The sequence below is a fragment of the Rhinatrema bivittatum genome, unplaced genomic scaffold (genome assembly GCF_901001135.1).
Source record: "Rhinatrema bivittatum unplaced genomic scaffold, aRhiBiv1.1, whole genome shotgun sequence".
Classification (NCBI taxonomy): Eukaryota; Metazoa; Chordata; class Amphibia; order Gymnophiona; family Rhinatrematidae; genus Rhinatrema; species Rhinatrema bivittatum.
This window is the reverse complement of record NW_021820411.1, coordinates 79,291-92,881: the sequence shown is the minus strand read 5'-3', so window position 1 is coordinate 92,881 and position 13,591 is coordinate 79,291. Positions and strand designations below refer to the sequence as shown.

The following is a 13,591-nucleotide window of genomic DNA, read 5'->3' as shown; positions in this document are numbered from 1 at the left end:
CTGAAAAATACCATGCAAACTCAGAACATGCCAGCGTTTCAAAATAATTTGTTGAAGCTTTGTCGATCTGCTGGAATATGGAATAATGCATACTGATCTTTTGTTTTTTGATCGGGGAGTGATTTGTAAATCTCTGTCCACATATAAACCCCTTTTATATGCTCTTCTAAGAACTTTAGAAGGATAACCTCTAGCCAAAAAACATGCTCGTATCACTTGTGCCTGTCGTTTATATTCATCTGTAGTTGTACACAAATGTCAATCTTAAAAATTGTCCCACAGGGATGTTTGTACACAAATTATTAGGATGAAAGCTTTCAAAATGCAACAGAGTGTTTCTATCGGTGGGCTTGGTGAAAATAGTAATTGCTAGCTGCCCTTCACCTTTATAAACTAATACATGAAGAAAAGCTATGTGTATTGAATGGTATTGTACAGTAAACTGCAGATGTTATTTTCTTGTATTAAGCCAAAGCAGAAAATTCTGTAATTCACACGGAAAAAATATCAACAATAAATGTTACCCACATAAGAATGGATGCCCCGTAGAAAGAAGCGTAAGTGTGAACCTCCTCAAGTTTATTTATTTAACGCTTTTCTATACCGGTATTCATGATGGATATCATATCATGCCGGTTTACATGGAACAAGGGGTAAACATTAACTTTTTTTTTGAGCAACATCAAGATTAGCTATTGACAGAGCCATAGTTGTGCCCATGGCTCTCCCTTTAACTTGCTTAAAAAACTGATGATTAAAACTAAAAAGGTTTTCATACAAGGCTGTGGATGCTAGTTGTACTTTCAGAATGACAATCAGATAATAATGAGTCCTTATTATAACCTGCAGCGCTACATCCTGTAGAATGTTAGTATAGAGGGAAGTTATAGTTGCTGGAAACCAAGGTTCTTTCCACACCAAACTTGTTTGTAAAATCTGTATAAAATGTGAAGAGTCCCTAATGTAGGCCTGACATTTAGGAACCAAGAGTCTTAAAAAAGAATCAACATACTGAGACAGTGGTTCTAGCACTGTCCCAATAGTACCCGATACTATTGGGTGCCCTGGAGGATCTCCGAGGGACTTGTGAATTTTTTAAATCAAATAAAAATAAACAGAGCTTTTGGCCATGGTTCAAATAAAAAGTCATATTGTTTGGAAGTAACGAAGCGTTGTTTAAGCCCCTCATCCAATGCTCTTTTAATGTAGAACTGGGGTAGGATCTTGTTGCAAAGGTAAATAAGAGTTATGGTCTGATAGTTGGTGTGTAGCTTCATTGTCCTACGCATTCTTATCCATTACAACAATTCCCCCTACCTTTAGCAGTTGGTCCAATTACTAAAGAAATATTATCCCTCAATTCTTGGCAGGCCCTTCTCTGTCCTAGTTAAATTACTGGAAAATCTACAGTGGTGTTACTTCATTATTGCTATGTCATGAAATACCAATTTTTCAAAAGTATCAGTCAATGGATCCGGGGGTCCCCGAGGACTCCATTTAGATTTCCGAACTAATCCCTGCTCAACTGTCCATAAAGAAAAGAAATGTGTAACCGTTGTCTGATGAATTTATATAAACGTACCCTACTTTGAAAAGGCTACGTAATACGAGTAACCTCGTTCTGGCATGAGGCTTTATTTAAAAAGTCACAAAACACTGAGTCTGTTCCTCCGTTTGCATTAAAGAAGTAGTTGAGGGAAGCTAGAACGGTAAGATCTGTGCGTTTGAGTTTCAAGTAACATTTCTTAATTCTTTATGTCTAAATTTGTTGTGTTATGTGTTGTGAGGTAAGGGTAATTTATTAGTGTAAAGGTTACCATTGAAATCTGACAGCATGGTATCTAGTGTAGTATGTTACGTGGGGTAGGATTAATGACCATTTACCATTCCTTTTCCATGTAAATAGGGTTGACAAGGGACAATGGTGCATGTCTGTTTTGTAGTTTAAAGATGCAGCAGGGTGGTGTGGTTTCTTCCTCCTGAGGAAGAGAGTAGAAAGGCCAAACAAAGGAAGTTTGCTTAAAGGAATCAAAGGAGAAAGCAAGTTTGTTTAAGGAAATCAACTGCAAGTTTGTTTAAGGAATAAAGCAAGTTTGTCCCAGGAAATTAACTGCTAATTATTCTACATATTTGCATATCCCTAAAGCCTTGAAGGTGTTGGAAGTACCTTCTGCTCTTAGAGACTATTGCATGTGGTGAGGAGAACCAGATGGACTTTTGAAACCAAAGACTTTTTATGAACTGTAAGTAGCTGTGTCTAAGGACGTTGATCATTTTTTGTGTATAAGTTTATAATGAGTTAGGTATTGCAGGAGACGTTTATAAAGAAATACTAAATGTTTTTTTATATTTCTTTACACATACAACATTAATAATTATTTGTTATGATATAGCATGTGCTCTGTGTTGTGCAATCACTTCCTCCTATCTGCATGTATCCATTGCTGATGTACACAATATCCAGGGGCAGATTGGCCTATCGGGGGATGGGGCATCCCCCGGTGGGCCGATCGCTCCAGTCACGTGGTCTGCCGAGCGCAGCCGTGATAGAGCCACGCTCGGCAGACCACGTGATGCGTCCTGGGCGGCGAATACCCGGGCTGGTCCGACATCGTGAATCTGCCGTTGACAGTATCCAGTACTTCATGTAATCCAGCAAAGGCTGCGTATCAAATGCTTGGAAGTAAATAAAATAAAATATCAGTTTGCATACATCATTTTGAAATAGTTCTTTCAGACCGATACAGTAAACCGCGCGGAAGAGCCCACTTTCCTGGGCACGCGACTCACTAAGCCAAGCTATGCAAATTAGGGCCGGCGGTAAAAAGGCGCCAGGAACACTAGCGCGTCCCTAGCTCTCTTTATTGACAGAAGCAATGGCTGTCAGCTATAAGCAAGTTTAAACATATCGAAACGCTATCAGCAACCAATGAAGCTGCCATAATGGGTTCGCCGTCCATCTTCTAGATTACCCCATTACTGTATGTCCTGCTGTATTCTGAATCAGTTCACGGATAATTTTCCCCAGTAAACCGTAATACAGCACATTGCAGTAATCTATGTTTGATAGTATTAAAGCACAGGTTACAGCTTTCTACATATGGGTGAAATCTCCAAATATGGCGAGACGTTTGCTGTCTGCTTTTCCATGGACAGATTCTCATCTAAAATAACTCCCAGGGATCTCACCTCTGCTTTTGGGAATAGATACAGTCCCTCTAGCATTGACCCTTTCAATAACTGATCGGGGCCCAACCTTAACAACTCCATTTTTAAACATTGTAAAACCCTCATATTTCCATGCAACCAACGTGACACTGCTTGCAAACAAAGATTCAGATTCGAGACTGCATCATCATGGCTTATTCCCCAGAAATGTCAGTATCTGTATATCGTCCTCATAGATAAATATTTCAAGCCCAAAAGATTGTAAGCCCTCTGGGGATAGAGAAATACCTACAGTACCTGAATGTAAACCGGTGTGATATCTCAATTGAGATGAATGTCGGTATATAAAAAAAAAAAAATAATAATAATAATAATAATACCAAGCTCCTCTGAGGTGCCAAAACAAAATAGTAAATAGGGCTGGGGAGAAAGAGGAGCCCTGGGGTACCCCTTCGTGGGCATCTCTACTAACTGCTTTCTTTTTCTTAAAAAGCTAGAAAGCCATTTAAGAACCATCCATCCCAACCAGGCATCCTTACACAGATCTTCATGGTTAACTATATCGAAGGCAGTTGGAAGGTTCAATAACACTAATAATAGTCTTCTTACCTGTCCTAGGTAACACCTCACCCATCATAGCACTTAACAGGGTGTCAGACTTCATCCTCATCTAAATCCTTCCTGGGCCATATCAAGAAAATCTTTTTCAATAAATTCCATCACTCGAGTAGTGACCACCTTTTCCACAATCTTAGCGACATAAAAAATATTAGAGACCGGTCTATAGTTACAAGACAACCTAGCATCAAGGATGTCATTTTTCAAAGAAGGGAGAATGACAGCCTTTTCTTGCCTGAGGTGGAAGAAACCCTTTCTCCAATGATCCATTCACAAAAGATGATAACCACATCAATACCTTGTCATGTCAGACGCATCCTTCAATAACCAGGATGCGCCTGACAGATCTGAGACACGAGTCTAATGAGGAGATTTCTTCAAAGAACAATAACTGACTTATGGCATCAAACACCGTGCCCAAGGGCTCGATTCTCATTTTCATCTGACTGTCCCCATCTGACAGTCTCTTCCTCAAATCGTTTTTCAACAATTCCACATTTTTTCACAAAAATAAGTAGCTAAACTTTCACATTCTGGCAAAATCTTCAAAAATTAAAGATGCCTTCTTTTCACCAACTGTGGACTTAACTATCTTAAAAAGCACTCTCATATTGTTATTGGCTGAATAATCCCCATATTATATATTTTTTTTGCTAACACTATTGACTTAATAATCAGTGTTTGCTTTCCGCCATTTAACTCTCAATTCATTACTTCCTTTTTCCCAAGACCTTTCCAATTTACAGCTTCTTTTTAACTGCACCAGTTCTTGTGTATACCACGGAGATCTTTTTTTTTCCAAAAGTATTTTAACTTGCTTCTTAACCTGAACCTCCTTTATATAGTCAGTCAACAGCTCCCCCTATCTTAATATCAATCAATCCAAATCCTCTTTGCCTTTAACATCCCAATACCGGTCAACCCGATTCTCCAATTTTTTTCCCTGAACACCTCAGCATTTATCTTCCCCCATCTTGCCTTGTCCTGCAGTTTAGCATCATCCATTACAGGACCATTAGAGTAAACAAAATATTTATTTATTTATTAAATTTTCTATACTGACATTAAAGTACACATCATATCGGTTTACATAGTAACAAAAGATGGAAATTACAAATAACAGGGGAGGGGAGAGCAGGATAACTAATAGGGGTCCGGGAGAGGCGGGACCTGAACAAGAAAGCAGTAAGGAGAATAACAGGAATAACAGGATACAGTTAACTTGTAGATTATAGCAGAATATACAGGTTATGAAAGCATACAGGGTAATAAAATTACATGGTGATAATTTACAGATTACAATAAATTACAGGGTAACCAGATCAACAGAATACGCTGGGTATTGTAGAGAGGCGGACGGGCGGGCCTGGTCTGAGGGGGGTTGGCGAAGGTCTGGGAGTTAATCTGGGAGTTAATCTGGAAAGGCTTGGTGAAAAAGCCAGGTTTTTAAAAGTTTGCGGAATTTGACAGGGCATTGCTCTAGGCGTAGTTCATGAGGAAGAGAATTCCAGAGGGAGGGGCCCGCAACGGAAAGGGCGCGGGACCTTGTTGCTGAGAGACGGGCTTTCCTAAGTGTGGGGACTTGTAGGGTGCATTTGGAGTTCATTCTGGAGGGGCGGGCAGATTGAGCTGGTAGCAGTGGTTTGTTGAGCCATGAGGAGTTGTGGTAGTAGAAAGCTTTATGTATGATGGTGAGGGTTTTGAACAAGATGCGGGAGGGGATGGGAAGCCAGAATAGTTCTCTGAGAAAAATTTACTACAAAATAGTCAGACCACATGATATTTTCTGTACTCTGAGAAAGCAAGGTACCCCCCCTCAGTTTTTGCAATGTGTAGCATTACAAAGTCCAAGGTATGACCTCTCTCATGGGTTGGATCTTCTATTATTTGATGCAAATCCCATATTTCTAAACACAGCTAAAAATTCATAAAATGTAAAAACCAAACACCTATCCATATGTAAATTAAAATCTCCCAGCCCTAAAAGAAATGGACACTTTAAAGTCTGGGCCAATAAGACTTCAGTTACTTCCTCCAGTCTTTCTACTGATAAAGTTGGGGAGAGGGCAGTACCATAACGATAATGTTATAGTAATTTCAAAATTCAGTTTCAAAAACAAAACTCACATCTCAAAACCGGCTCAAACACGATCTGCTTTACTGGTAGCTACGCTTTAAAAATCACTGCTACACCTCCTCCTTGTTTACCAACCCTATTATTCAATACAATATCATAACCTATAGGACAGACCCGAGAAATAACTACTCCCTTCTTCCCAGATAACCAGGTTTCCATTAATCAATCCAGATACAGATTTCAATCCTTAGTCATATCAAAAATCCCCACCCAATTTTGTATAGACCTGGCATTGATCAAAACACTGTTTGATTTCCCTATTTCACTACATAATTTCCATACCCGGGAACTCTCCGGATTTGGCCCGGAGACTCCAGAATTCCAAAAGAATTACCAGGTCTATGGGCCAATAGTGGAAATCTCTGGGTGCTGCAGCAAAACCAATCTGCTTGGACCCGGAAAGAAGAAAGGAGCGTCATTGGTCTTGTGCGGCTGAAAAAGGAGGAACTAGACAGTGATTTCTACCATCTCCGCACCTTTTTAACTCTTAACTTTGCTTCCTCGGGACACCACCTGCTCCTGCACAGCCTGTTTCCTGGATCCAGCCATTTGCCCACCCCATCCTGTTGGCCTTGGCCAATCGACATTGCAGTTTCCTGCCCGTGCATCAAACGAGGAATAAGAAACAGGTAGCGTCCACTTCCGCAGCACAGGAGGAGAAGGAAGAGGCTGCTGCTGCTCCAGGAGCCCAGGTTAGAGTCTGCTGATGCTAGTGTGTTTTGAAAGGGGGGGGGGGAGAAAGAATGAATGAATGTGTCTGTGAGAGTGAGTGAGTGAGTATTTGTGTAGGAAGAAGAGATCTGAGGTGAGTAGGAGAGAGCATGGATGTGAAAGTGAGTGGGCATGTGTGTATGGAAGAGGGAGAGACGTGAGTATGTGTATTGGTGGGAGAATGGCAGAAGTAAAGGTGTAAACGGACATGTGAGAATGTGAGAGAATGAGCAGTGAAAATAAGTGTGAACATGTAAGAGTGTTTATGAGAGCAAATTTGTGAACATCCGGTCCCACTGTGCAGTTGCCTTCCCCCGCTAATCCACGACTGGAAGTCAAAAGTTCCCAGGTATGCTTATGAGGTTATGCTACTCTCCTCTGCTATAAATATTTTTAGTTTATTCACCCATCCCAGCCTACTTTTACCCAATTCCTCTCCACTAATTAAGGCTTTTCTCAAACCTTAGTATTAATTTGAGTTCACTAGAGTGTTGGGTGATTTAAATCTGCATCTTGATCAAGTGGCACCTGTGAAATTTTTCTAGATTGTATGGTTGCATTGGGTTGGGTATAGTTAATATAGCTCCCAACTCATAAATACAGGCATATGCTAGATTTAATTTTATTAATAGCTCCTACTTCATTCCTGGAGCATCTGGAGTCATTGTTGAAGAAGTACCATGCTTGGAGCACCGTTCACTCTCACTGAGTTTACATTTTAGTAAAGAGAGAAGTAACCAAAGTTCAGTTAATACAATTTTGAAGCAGGGTCATTTGGACCTAGATAACATGGCAATCTCATCTACTCTCCCTTCTTAACAATGCAGAGACACTACTGAGGCCATGAATACATGAACAAGATCTTGGAGAAAGTTGTAATGATTTAGCGCCAGTAAAAGAAAAATATTCTCATCGTCATAAAAAACTGATCCTTGGTTTACTGCTTCCTTCTCCATTGAGAAAAATAAATTAAGGAAATATGAACCTAAATGGAGGAAGCAGCAAACACCTTCTACAGGACAATTGTCTGCCTATAAATCAGTGACAGACAAGGCGAAAACACAACTATTACACCAATAAAATACATATGGCCGAGATCAATCCTAGAGAATTATTTGCAATTGTTAGCCATCTGACTGAATTTAAACCAATTTATGCAAGGGAGCAAGCATCTTTCTCAACTCCTGCACAAAATGAGGTTTTGGCCTCCCTTTTCTCCCAAAAAATATCCAACAATTATAATGTTTCCATCATCTGCTCATGAGTCAGTTTTCAGGAATTAATTCCCCATTACCACAGAAAAACCAAAAGTCAAGGAAAAAAAAGATTTACAGTGGATTCAGGTAGGATAAGACCTGTGACCCACAGACACCAGTTCTTGACAGCTGTGCAGCCCACAAGTCTACCCCCCCCCCCTCCCACAGGGCATTAAGGAACTCAAACAGGATTACAGTGGGCTCTGGTAGAATTGAACCTGTGATGCAGAGACACACGCTGTATCAAGTGCAACAAGTACAAAAAGCCTTCTCTGTATTGAATACTGAAGAAGTTCTTGAGAAAAGATTGAAGTGTTATCTGAAAAGAAAGAAGAAACCCAATGCATACAGAAATTCCAGATCAGTAACCAAAGGAAAAAGTTCATTGTGATGGATGACTGTCAGAGGCACTAATCTTTTCCTTTGCACAAATGCAAAGGGAAAGGGTGAAGTGGATAACAAAACTCAACTAAAGTCACAAAAGGAGTCCAGGAAAAGCTGTAACCTGAATGAGAAAAGCTGGAAAGCTATGAGCACAAATGCTCATAGTTTGGGCAATAAAATCCCAGATCTGCAAGCCCTAATGGTGGAGGCGGACTTGGACGTTGTTGCTGTCATGGAGACGTGGTTCACAGAATCTCATGATTGGGATATGGCAATACCGACCTATAACTTGTTAAGGAAGGATAGGAAAGGGGGAGGAGTGGCTCTTTATGTCAGAAACAATATCCAAGCATCTGAGCTGCAAGGAAGATGGGGCAATGAAGAAGCACTATGGGCCGACCTAAAAAAAGATGATGGGGCATCCATTTAGATTTGAGTGGTTTACAGGCCTCCAAATCAAAAGGAAAAACATGACAGAGATCTGATTGAAGACATCCAAAAGATGAGAAAGAAGGGAGAAGTGGTGATCGTTGGAGACTTAAATCTGCCAGATGTAGACTGGAGTATCCCTTCTGCAGAATCTAACAATAGTAGAGAAAGAGTGGATGCCCTGCAAGGGGCTTTGTTCAAACAAATTGTAATGGAACCCACGAGGGAGGGAGCTATACTCGATTTAGTGCTCACTAATGGAGATAATGTCTCTGATGTCCAGGTGGATGCCCACCTCAGCACCAGTGATCATCAAACAGTATGGTTTCATATCACACAAAGGATACGGAGAAGAAGCACGAAGACCCGAGTTTTGCAGTTCAAAAACAGAGACTTTGATGAAATGGGGAAGTACCTGGAGGAAGAACTAGAAGGCTGGGAGAACAAGAGAGATGTGGAACAACAGTGGACCAAACTAAAAGGAGCAATTACCAAGGCAACTAATCTATATGATAGAAAAGTAAAGAAAAGCAAAAGAAAAATGAAACCTATCTGGTTCTCAAAGGAGGTGGCTGACAAAATAAAGGCTAAAAGAACAGCATTCAAGAAATATAAAGGATCCCAAAGGGAGGAGCACAAAGAAGAATATCTGGTATGACTGAGGGAGACAAAGAAAGTAATTAAGACAGCAAAAAGTCAAGCGGAAGAAAGGATTGCTAAAGAGGTAAAGCGAGGTGACAAAATATTTTTCAGATACATCAGAGAAAGGAGAAAAGTCCAAAGTGGTATAGTGAAATTGAAAGGTGAAAAATACAAAGAAATGGCTGAAATATTAAACGAATACTTTAGTTCGGTGTTCACTAAAGAGGACCCTGGAGAAGGACCGTCGCTAGTTAACAAGAAACTGGAGGGGAGTAGAGTAGATGTAACTCCATTTACAGAAGAGAATGTATGGGAAGAGCTGGGGAAACAAAGTGGACAAAGCCATGGGGCCTGATGAGGTTCATTCCAGGATACTGAAAGAGCTCAGAGATGTGCTGGTGGTTCCACTGTGTGACCTGTTCAATAGATCCCTAGAAACGGGAGTGGTGCCGAGAGATTGGAGAAGAGCGGTGGTGGTCCCGCTTCACAAGAGTAGGAGCAGAGAGGAGGCTGGTAACTACAGACCGGTTAGCCTCACCTCGGTGGTGGGAAAAGTAATGGAGTCGCTGCTGAAAGAAAGAATAGTTAACTATCTACAGTCAGGGAGAATTGCTGGACCAGAGGCAGCATGGATTCACCAAGGGAAGGTCCTGTCAGACAAATCTGATTGACTTTTTTGATTGAGTGACTAGGGAATTGGATAGAGGAAGAGCGCTTGATGTCATCTACTTGGATTTCAGCAAAGCTTTTGATATGGTCCCACACAGGAGGCTGATGAATAAAATGAGAAGCTTAGGAGTGAGTGCTGAGGTGGTGGCCTGGATTTCAAACTGGTTGAAGGACAGAAGACAATGTGTGATGGTAAATGGAACCTGCTCTGAAGAGAGAGCGGTGTTAAGCGGAGTGCCGCAAGGATCGGTGTTGGGACCGGTCCTGTTCAATATCTATATGTGAGCGACATAGCGGACGGGATAGAAGGTAAGGTTTGTCTTTTTGTGGATGACACTAAGATCTGCAACAGAGTGGACATGCTGGAAGGAGTGGAGAAAATGAGATGGGATTTAAGGAAGCTGGAAGATTGGTCGAAGATATGGCAGCTGAGATTCAATGTCAAGAAGTGCAGAGTCATGCATATGGGGTGTGGAAATCCGAAAGAACTATATTTGATGGGAGGTGAATGGCTGATGTGCACGGAGCAGGAGAGAGACCTTGGGGTTATTGTTTCCCCAACTTCAGATCGTTAGACACTATGTGACAAGGCGATAGCTAAAGCCAGAAGAATGCTGGGCTGCAGAGAGAGAGGAATATCGAGTAAGAAAAGGGAAGTAATTATCCCCTTGTACAGGTCCTTGGTGAGGCCTCACCTGGAGTACTGTGCTCAGTTCTGGAGACCGAATCTCTGAAGGGACAGACACAGCATGGAGGAAGTCCATGCTGGGTGACCAAAAAGGTGGATGGTCTTCATCGAATGACTTGAGGAGAGATTGAAGAATCTAAATATGTACACCCTGGAGGAAAGGAGGAGCAGGGGTGATATTTCTGTTTTTGATGTATTTATTGCACCCCTGTTTATTTGTAAACCAGCATGATGTGATCATTTCATGAATGCCGGTATATAAAAAACTTAAATAAATAAATAAATAAATAAAATAAATAAATGATACAGACTTTCAGATACTTGAAAGGTTTTAATGATCCAAAGACAATGACAAACCTTTTCCGTTGGAAAAAAAATCAGCAGAACCAGGGGTCACGATTTGAAGCTCCAGGGAGGAAGACTCAGAACCAATGTCAGGAAGTATTTCTTCACGGAGAGGGTGGTGGATGCCTGGAACACCCTTACAGAGGAAGTGGTGAAGACCAAAACTGTGAAGGACTTCAAAGGGGCGTAAGATAAACACTGTGGATCCATAAAGTCTAGAGGATGTGAATGAAGAGAGGGTGGCTTGCGGGAAAGACTGCTACTACCTGGAGTGAATACCCTTATTCAATAAACATACACACGGTTAATGCGACTCCGACATTGCTTCAACGGCAAGAGGAAATGTGGAAAAAAGGATTTGCATTCACAAAAAAGCGGGGAGTAGCTTGCTTGTTACGGCAGTTACTACCCCAAATCAATTAAGCCTGATACTTCACTTTCAATACATATCCAGCGTAGCTCTCTGCTTCAACGGCAGGGGAATGAAGAAAAGTGGGTTTATATTCAGACAACAACCAACAAGGACTGAATTACATAGTCTGGGTAAACAAATAAGCATGGGTATAGCTTGCTTATTGCAGTGGTTATTATCCCTAACTAATTAAGCTATATATTCACTTAGATGCAGTTCCAGCACTGCTCTCTACATTAATGGCAGGGATGGAAGGGAAATAGAACCAAAAGGTTACTAAGGGCCAAGAGTAACAGATAAGTATGAGATAAAAAAAAAAGTGTGAAAGCTTGCTGGGCAGACTGGATGGGCCATTTGGTCTTCTTCTGCCATCATTTCTATGTTTCTATATTAGCAAGTGTGAGATCCTTTAGGATAAATTTTCATTAGTAACCAGTGTCCAGATTGTTGCAAAAAACACAGCCTCTTGTTCACAGAATTGTATTTCAAGCAGTGAATGCAAAATTCTGCATGAAGATATTTAGTAGTTACCTTTTGAATATTATCAACCTATCATTAGAGGAAGGCATGTTACCAAATTCTCTGAACAGGCTTCAGTTCATCCTGTATTTTTTGTTTTGTTTTTTTAAACAGGGCTGCAAACCCAGCTGCTTTTACTAATTTTTCATCCAATTTCTTCTCTCTGTTTTCTTTCCAAGGTTACTAAAGGCATTGATCTTGAGCAACTCACTGATTTCATGAACTTTCAATCCTGAACTAGAAATTTCAATTTAGGGAACACTAATACCGAAATCTTATCTACTTTAGATACTATCAGGAGCAGCTTCAACAATGGAATTAAGTGCATGATACTGATTGACATCTCAGCCGTTTTTGATATGATAAATCACTCTTAATAAGCCATCTGCAAAGTCCAGGTATAGCTGATATGATTAAAGTTCAGCGCCATTTAATGCAAGGATTAAAATTTAACTCCTGCTGCAGCAAGCTAATACCTCAAATTAGCTCAATGTTGTGTGAATATATATCTTCTACCTAAACTTAGATCTGCTGATAAAGGATTAATGGAAGTACCTTCCCCTTGGTTTGCGCATCTGATTGAAGCCCGTGAATGGGCTGCTTCAGTTGCTGGGCCTGTGCTATGGAATACACTGCTGGAACAACCATGTAGGACAACACCTCAAAAGGCATTTAAGAAGGTTTTAAGAACCTGATTGTTTAAGTAGGCATTTACAGCTTAAGTTTAATTCAGGAGCTACATATTGATGCTACCTATGTTACAGTCAGATATTAGCTACTGATCCATCTAAGCTCAGGCATGATTGTCATTTTGCCCTGGATTAATTTTTGGATATATTTTTATGTTTAACTGTATTATAGTTATGCTATTTAACCTTTATGTATGTTCTATTGTAACCATTGTGAGTTGACTAGCAGGTTATACATTTTTAAATTAAGTAACTATAAGAGAAATTCATTGTTGCACCAATATTAAGCATGAAATTGAAATATACTACAGTAGATTACTAGTGGATGTTGTGCACAGTTTACTGCAATCTCACCCCTCATTTGTGTTTTCTTTTTATCTTGCAGGTCTATAACCCGGGCGTACTACAGAAACTCGGTGGGTGGCCTCCTCCTGTTTGACATTACAAACCGCAGATCCTTCCAGAATGTCCATGAATGGCTAGAAGAGGCAAAAGTGCATGTTCAGCCCTTCCAGATTGTGTTCGTTTTGGTAGGTCACAAATGCGACCTTGACACTCAACGGCAAGTGACCAGACATGAAGCCGAGAAACTGGCTGCGGCCTACGGTATGAAGTATATCGAGACATCGGCTCGGGATGCCATTAACGTGGAGAAGGCCTTCACTGACCTGACTCGCGATATATACGAGCTTGTCAGGCGGGGGGATATCACTATCCAAGAAGGATGGGAAGGGGTAAAGAGTGGATTTGTACCAAACGTAGTACACTCTTCAGAAGAGGTTGTCAAATCAGATAGAAGGTGCTTGTGCTAATCAATTTCAGATGGGATAGCTCTTATGAACTTTACTAACCAACCCACATTACTAGTTGATCTAAATATGATGGAAGATAGTGTGTTACAGGGATGGTGAGCAGAGTTATTCT

At 40.7% G+C, this 13,591-nt stretch overlaps 1 protein-coding gene across 1 annotated transcript in view; it reads left to right on the top strand.

Annotated features, from left to right (window-relative positions):
- Positions 1 to 13,516, top strand: part of RAB39B (RAB39B, member RAS oncogene family) — a 32,142-nt gene extending 18,626 nt beyond the window's left edge. Inside the window, exon 2 of the mRNA XM_029586047.1 lies at positions 13,053 to 13,516. Coding sequence (XP_029441907.1) covers positions 13,053 to 13,479 — 427 coding nt within the window. The 3' untranslated portion in view covers positions 13,480 to 13,516. The remainder of the gene's footprint in view (positions 1 to 13,052) is intronic.
- Positions 13,517 to 13,591: the final 75 nt, after the last annotated feature.